General features: G+C 38.8%; 1 protein-coding gene across 3 annotated transcripts; it reads right to left on the bottom strand.

Annotated features, from left to right (window-relative positions):
* Positions 1 to 207: 207 nt before the first annotated feature.
* LOC121178657 (telomeric repeat binding factor 2, interacting protein) lies at positions 208 to 7,512 on the bottom strand. Of its 3 annotated transcripts, none has more exons than XM_041032917.1 (9): positions 7,456 to 7,512; positions 6,500 to 6,745; positions 5,536 to 5,672; positions 5,079 to 5,293; positions 3,901 to 4,020; positions 3,227 to 3,752; positions 3,037 to 3,098; positions 2,096 to 2,545; positions 208 to 1,875 (listed from the first exon to the last, which is right to left on the bottom strand). In XM_041032917.1, the coding sequence occupies exons 2-9, from the start codon at positions 6,727 to 6,729 to the stop codon at positions 1,654 to 1,656; spliced, it is 1,962 nt and encodes a 653-aa protein (XP_040888851.1). In that variant the 5' UTR covers positions 6,730 to 6,745; positions 7,456 to 7,512; the 3' UTR covers positions 208 to 1,653. The 3 variants fall into 3 exon arrangements, with proteins under 3 accessions (XP_040888851.1, XP_040888854.1, XP_040888853.1); XM_041032920.1 differs by lacking the exon at positions 7,456 to 7,512 and adding an exon at positions 7,274 to 7,354; XM_041032919.1 differs by lacking the exon at positions 7,456 to 7,512 and adding an exon at positions 7,080 to 7,240.
* Positions 7,513 to 7,760: the final 248 nt, after the last annotated feature.

Genomic DNA, 7,760 nt, shown 5'->3' on the forward strand with positions numbered 1-7,760 from the left:
TGACATGTATGGGATACTGGTTTCTGTGTTTCATTTGCATCACAGGTAACATCCTGGTGGTCCATTTTAAGTGGTTGGTTAATTTAATTGGTTTTCTTTCTTCTTATTTTTTGTTTAAACTATTGATACGATGTATTCATGTGGGTCTGGGGCAGATTGTTTCAAATTATGAATGTACTCAATTGATATCGGGGTAAAATAAAATAAAGTGGTGGATTGGATAAAAAAAAAGACTAATTTGCTTTTTTCATACTTTCTATTAAATATAGTGTACTCTAACTTAAAGATGTGTTTCCTGTATTTGTTTGCATTTTTAAGATAGTATAATCTACAGTACCTAAAGTAAGCCACACATAATACTGTTAATGTGCAATATATGGATGCTTTGGGTTGCAGCTGTAAGTTAATGTACCAGTTAATGTATGAGTATGATTCTTGATTTTCCCATAATGAAATCTATGCCACCAGGGACAAAGTCGTGTCAAACGTGTGTCTAGTTCACTTATAGGGACACTCAATTTTACACTTGAAGTCGGTTTATTTATCACAAGGAGACAACTCAGCTTGTGAGTTGGAGCTTTCCATTGTTTGAAACAATGGAAAGCTCTACTCAGACACTGCTGAGTAGAGAAATGTAGAATCCACTGTTTTTTGGAGGTAAGGCCATCCTATGGACTAAAAGTCATTTTACCTTACCCTGTACAGCTTCAAATTAAATTTTTTTTCTGTTTTTTTATGTTAAAAATTAGATTGTTAAATTACCCCTTTCAGTTAAATGCAACTGTATTTGTTACATTTGCTACTTTGTATTTAGCTACGTTGATATGTATTTTTGTCCAGAGTGCACACTAGCTGAACAATGGATCACTATTTTCTTGCATATTATTTTCAGTAAACTCAACCGTGGATATCAACTGCCCATGCACATAAATCTGACCATTTTATTTTTGGAGATTGTAACAGGGAAAATATAACTGTATGAAAAATGCAAGAACTTGGCTGGAGAAATATTTCTAACAGGCACTTTTTTTTTTTTTAAACAAAGCAGTAAATCTTTTTGGTTAAATAGTACCAATTCAGCTTATTTTGACCAAAATTTTGTTTCCGAACTGTCATTAAATGTGACACCACTGGAGGAACTCCCGTGACAAATTTTTCTTTTAACCACCCTTGTATAATCTGTTAATAAATTCACTAGCTAAACACAATACATATTAGAAAACTACACTTGCTTTATTTTCATAATGCATGGCAAGAGTCATTAAATAATATGACAAATTTTTCTTGCAATTTAACGAAAACAAACAAAAACATTTAAAAACCCATAAAATCTTATCTTTATGCTAAAATGCATAAAAACTTTCTGTTGCCACAAAACTGAACAGAGAATGGCACAACAGCCTCTAAGTAATTTACATGAAAACTTTTATCAGTCAAACTAAAAACTGCCTGGAAGTTTTTCATCCTCTTCTCAGATTCTATTTCCTCAAAATTAGTCAGAACAGGCCGTAACAAAGGAAGGGCCACAAAATTTGTAGTTTTTATGTTTAAAGAATCAGTGAATGAGGAAATTCGGACAGTGAATGTGGAAATTAAAACACTAGTTCTGTGATGCAACAGATGTGTATGCTCCATATGTCTAGATCTCCTCTTTCATCCCTCCACCTCAAGAAACACTATTCTCTTGGCCACCTCCTTCTCACCGTATTTCTCCTGCAGCTGCTGGCGGACAACAGGATCAGCGGACAGCAGAAGACCGTCATCATGGTGATTCCAAAATGGTCTGGAAATGGAGGAGGGATTCAAAAGCAGATCCAGCGCAGCAGAGAAGTCTCCGCTGGTCTTCAACAGGGCTTTGGTCACACTAACTAAGTCCTAAAAGACAAAGTCAGCAGAGGTTATAAATTATGGCAAGGGGTAGAAACAAGGAGAAGAGCAAAAAAATAAACCATTAATTAGTTAGTGGCAATTACATTATTATTAGTTCCTTTCTGTCTGAATTAATGTTTTACGGTTTATTTCCATTGTCAAACAGAACATGAGCAAGAATATAGAGTATATAAGATTCTGGACTGAACTACACTGTAACACTCACCTGGTTTGTCTGGTTCATGAGCTTTATGATTTGCTGCTTGTCCTCCTCTAACTGGACCTGAGTCAGAGATAGTGCAGCGTCTTTGTTCACTTGCAGCTGTGGGTTGGACGGGGCTGCACTACCGTCACCAATAAGCGACTGAGAGTCTTCTTCCTGAGATTCAGTGTCAAATATGAAAAGGTGAGCCCTGGAGGTTGCGTGGACTGCCTCAGTAGCTGCAGGATCAGAAGCCGCAGGTACAGGGCAGCCAGTGTCTGGCACACAGTTACTGCTGAGGGCTTGGGTTTGTTGTGCTTCCTGCTGGAGGCTGGGTCCAGGTTCAGGGTTGGACTGTGTGGAGGCCGAATCCACAGCTGTGTCTGAAGACGGGAGGGGGGGTCCTGTTGATGTGGGCTGAATCTCAGCGACTTCACTTGGGTTTTGGAGATCAGGAGCTTCATCCTCAGAGGACTTAAAGACAGCAACATAAGGGTCTAAATCTTTGACGAACAACTCACAGTATTGCTGTATGAAACCAATATGGATCTTTGGCCCTGCCTTTATGTTTAACCCCCAAGAGGATTTGTTGTTGGAATTGAACATCTGAAACCTTCAGATTGTTGGCAACTGAATCATGAGTTTGCCAATAAAAATAATGTGTGTAAAAAATGAACTGTTTCTACTGTGCTTTGATTAAACATCTAAAAATAACATCAGAACAATAAACCATGCAAGCGAATGGCATTCAGTCACATCTAACTTTTTTTGGATAAAGGTATTTGCTGAATCTGATGAAACTGGAACAATCTGTCATGCTGTATGTTCATGTAGAATGAGAACATATATTTTGGCGGATGAAGTGTGTTTATTTGTAATGAAATTAGCAGAATAAATAAAAGCCTTGCCTCACCATTATGAAGCAAAAAGTGCAGCGTTGTGTAATATAGGTGCACCTCACTTACATCTTCGAACTCCTTTGTCGCCAACTCCAGAATCCCCAACTTCCTTTTTTTTTTATTCTCGCCTGAGAAATATATAATGGAGAAAGAAAAGAGGACATCATGTACTCTGCTTGACTGAACAATTTCTTTAAATGCCTGCAGTTTAAAAGCTGGTTTAAGATGAGTTAATGTCTGTGGAGGACTTACAAACCTGGTTGTGGAGTTTCAGAGACAGTAGCCTCCGCATTCTCCTCATGTTGACTCTCTGCCACTGTTGCCACACTCTTTCCTCTGGCTCTCTTAGAAGGCGGCTGGTCCGCTGTGTGCTGGAACAAAGATTTTGTTTTCTTTGCGGGCTGGGGAGATGACGAAACTTGCTCAGCAGAGGATCTGAGTGTTTTGTCATTAGGTTCGGGCGATGATGACACCTCAAGCTCAAGCTGCCTGCGTGTTATCCGACGCTGTTCCAGCCTGGGGGAGGCCCTCTGCTTCTCTTTTGTCTTTTTTGGGGTAAAATTATTGGGCAGGGGCTGCAGGGGGTCCTCTGGCACGCTTTCCGTCTGTGGAGAGATGGTTGTTTGCGGCTGTGCTGTTTCTGGTTCTGTGCTCTCAGCTGGAATGGGGAGGCCATCTGTCTGTGCTTCCACACAAGGCTCCTCAGGTTGGGGGGACGCTGATGTATCAGCCTCTACATTTTCTGATTGTGTGCTTTCAGGTGGTATGGGCTGGGCATCTGTCTACAGAAACACCAGATACATTCAGTTCAATTCAGTTAATTCTTAAATCACATTATGGTTTTGAATTGTGTACTATAATAGCTATTTACAGTATGCACTTTAGCTGTGATATCTGTTAGAAGCAGTGTGCTAGAAGCTACTACTGTACCTGTGTCAGGTCTGTTTCCTCTGAATGTGTCTGAAGAGGTTCTGATGCAGGTGAATGTGTCTGAGGAGGAGCAGCATCTTCACTGGAAGGTTTCTGAACATCTGTCTCTTGATTTTCCTTCTACAAGCACAGAAAAGAAGCTTCAGGCTACATGTCTACAAAAGAAACTATGAGTAATGTGGAGTTACTCCAAAGCTTAATCTGTACTTCAGTAGAAAGTATGGGAATAAGGTCTGTTGGAATATACCGTATATGTTCTCATAATTACCATAATTATAAAATTAAAGTCACAGTCAATTGATTTGGTGCCCTCTAGTGGTTACATCTAAGACTACACTTTTAAATAAAGTTATTTTGAAGCTGAAAAAAAAATCAGGAAAAATAAAATAACTACAGTTTATTTAACCTTTATTTAACCAGGTAAGTTGGTTGAGAACCAGTTCTCATTTTCAACAACGACCTGGCCAAGAGGCAGCAGCAAGAGGCATGTTATACAATAAACAACAAACAATAATCGCAATCTTGAACACCCATAACAAAATAAAAACATGAAGTCCATTCTCACAAATGTATACATACAACAACATACAATACATACAACAAGGAGTTATTTTATATGGCAATTTTGCTATTTACACAGTTGCACCAAAGAGGCCACGCTTTTCAATGTTTCAGTTTATAAATTAAAGCTTATAGTATAAAGTATTGTATAAAAACTTATAGAATCAAATAATTTTTAATAATTATTATTTTAATAAAGGTCACTGTGACACTGATGTGATGCTGTAATATCAACATTGTCTTTTTGATGTCTTGACAGCCCTCGTCTAAAACACAGAGACAACCTAGATAAAATGCTGAAGGTGGTAAGCTACTCGAATGTTTCATAACTTAAAGTTAACCACTAACATTATCATTGTTCCCCTGGTGTTATTTGACCATACTGGTTAGCAATTAATGTCAGTATAAAGTTACCAGAGCTGAAACTACACTGCTCTTGACGCTGTGCTAACAAGTCCTGAACATTATAAGCTTCACAAATTTTGCTGGACTGTTGTATTGAAATGGTTTAGATTTTACAGTTATACTGACAACTGCAACTAACAAGTACATTTTGAAAGAAACTGATGATTTGTAGAAGTAGATAAATTCCTGGCAACAACCTTCAGGTAAATTACCTTGGTCTCTTCCTCTGAAGTTTTCACCTCCTCAACCTCAGGCTGTTTCTTAGCCAGTTGTACTCTGTAACGATATTTCATCGACTGCCAGCTGTGACTGGTCACACGCTGCTTCTCCATCTCTTGCCAAAGCCGATTTCCCCCAGTCTCAGTCTTGTGCTTGCTGACATAATTCAAAATGGCTGCATCATCTTCAGGGCTGTAGGCAACCCTGCCTATTTATAATGACAGAAGGTGTGTAAACCAGTAGATTAAAAACAAACAGAATTACACAAATTCCCAATGTGACAACAATTTATATGGCTAAAACAAAAGCAGTGCACACATTGTGATTAACATGAATTTTCACAGCTTTTGTCAGCTTTGGGTATTACCAGGTCTTTGCATAAATTGTTGTTGCAAAATTAACAGCAGAATAAATCCTGACAAAAAGCAGTGTTAGGTGTTTACATCATACCTCCAGAGAAGCCCCCTTTGCTGTTGTTGAGTCGGGCAGATTGCCCCGGGACCACTTCAGGATTTAACCTGTAGTCCTCTACATTTAGCTGTTCATCCTTCTCGATACAGTCATAAATGTACTGGGTGGACACGTACCTGAGGAGAAAACAAACAGCTGCGTCATTTCTGTGCTCTTAATATTTTTAATTTGTTATACAGTGAAATCTTGTGCCAAATGAAAGTATCTCACCAATGATGTACATAAATAATTCATGGCAATACTTTACTCTGCTAAAACTTACAAGTATTCAGCAACTAAAAAGTCAGAATAAAACTGCATACAGTAAGCTTTGTTACGACAGAAAATACATAAAAATTAAAGTATCACAAATCTTGGCAGGGAATATTCTGCTCAAGGTCAATTATATACCTACTGATAACAGCAGCTGTATTTGACCTGACAAAGGTCCACCATACAGAACAAAATGTTTGATGGTCTAATAAAGGTGGTGTCGGAGCACTACACAGCTTTTATCCTTTGACCAAAAACAGATGCTGTTATCTGTTTACACTGCAATTCAACAAACTCAATGTACAGTAGTAAAGCTGTAAAAGTGAAATCTGCAAACAACCGTAGCAGCATTATTTTCAACCTGCCTTGCAGAACTAGCCACACAGAAGCAACAGTGATAAGAAGTGGTTATAGTAAAATGCAAGAATTTCAATTACTTTATATTCATATGTTCCTTGTACCCAGTGTGTGATGATACTTTAACTGATGCAAGACTGAGTCATGTGCCTTTAATATACACACACTAAATATGAAAATATGACTGATAAATAGCTGAAAAAAAAACATCACCATGAAACAAGAAGCCGTGAATAGCATAGCATTAACAACATTTAGTTTTCTTTTTGTCTGAATGAGTTGTATTGGGTTGTAATGTATACACTATCTAAAGGCATCCCCATCCAGCACCTACCAGTGAGCAGTAGTTTCAGGAATAGAGCCTCTTTCCTCTGGGTCTATCAGCAGGATTGCTCCTGGCTGCTGGACACTGCACAACATCCCGCCTCCAGATTTGATGAGCGGCTGGAGCTTGCGTTTCACAGGACCCGGTCGCAGGAAGAAAGACATGGCTTCACCATCCACAGACATGAAGAGAACTGGGGAGATGTTAGGTTTGCCCACGTCGTTCTGTTTGGAGGACATGGTCAGAATGCCTCACCTGGTGTAAGAGATGAAATTGCAGACAGTACTCATTACATGCTTACTATTAAAAAAAAAAGGTTGTTCAGTTAACAAAATGACTCTGTCCTAATGTTACGTCCACCTCCACCGAGGCACGACAAGAACCTGAAAATCTACCAAAAATAAGAACAAAGAACTCTGTAACGTGTAACAGAAATTATACTAGACATAACAAACAAAACACTCGTGTTGTATCTCGTGTTTTACCTAGTTCTGGTATGACCTGTTGTTTTTGTTGTTTAAACCACTAAACTACCCAACTACCCATTTCACTGCGTTGCGTTTTCATGATTATTCTGTCATGTTTTTACCTAAGTACTTTTCCTTAAGCAGAACATCTGAGTATTTCTTCCACCACTGCTGTTCAGAGTTACAGAGTAATAACAGCAGCCAAGTCACTGGAAAATACTGTCATATGCAACAGGAGTTATACAAGGCTGCACATAACCGAATAAAGTTAACATTAAAGACAGCATTTAGTCACGTTTTCTCATCTCCCACGGACCAACAACCGGCAGCAGGTTTCCGTCAGTAGCAGCAGCTAGTCTGGTTAGCACCTTTAGCTGCAACGAAGCCGAGTTAGCGGCTTATTTTTTGGAGCTGCTGTCTAACCTGCTGATGTTGTGCTTACATTTTTTAAAATGCTGTTTAGATTAGACTAGACTAGACAATGGATTTAAAATTTACCGTGAGTTTTCCCGCCACGACAAAAACCAACACACCGTCTACTTCCGTGTGTTTTTCTTCTTCGGCGTTTTGCCTCCTCTTAGTGTTACATTACCGCCCCCCACTGTTTGTATCTATAATATTCCGGATTTCCATAAAAAAGGTCACATTAATACATTTCACACACTCGTTTCACTCGTCCTTGATTTTCCTTCGGTTTTCAGTGAGTGGCTGCTCTGGCATTTATTTAGTCTCTTTAGTTATTACATTGCACAGTACTGGGACACTAAGTCCAGCATCATTAATTTATTATTTTATTTTCCAGC

Source organism: Toxotes jaculatrix, chromosome 3 (assembly GCF_017976425.1).
Source record: "Toxotes jaculatrix isolate fToxJac2 chromosome 3, fToxJac2.pri, whole genome shotgun sequence".
NCBI lineage: Eukaryota > Metazoa > Chordata > Actinopteri > Toxotidae > Toxotes > Toxotes jaculatrix.

Bases quoted from the DNA above. Each gene is read 5' to 3' on its own strand.
- LOC121178657 (XM_041032917.1), bottom strand. From the start codon at position 6,729: ATGTCCTCCAAACAGAACGACGTGGGCAAACCTAACATCTCCCCAGTT. The intron at 3,099-3,226 runs GTTTGTAAGTCC...TATATTTCTCAG, and splicing joins CTCTGAAACTCCACAACCAG to GCGAGAATAAAAAAAAAAGG. The intron at 2,546-3,036 runs GTAAGTGAGGTG...GCTGTCTTTAAG, and splicing joins CGACAAAGGAGTTCGAAGAT to TCCTCTGAGGATGAAGCTCC.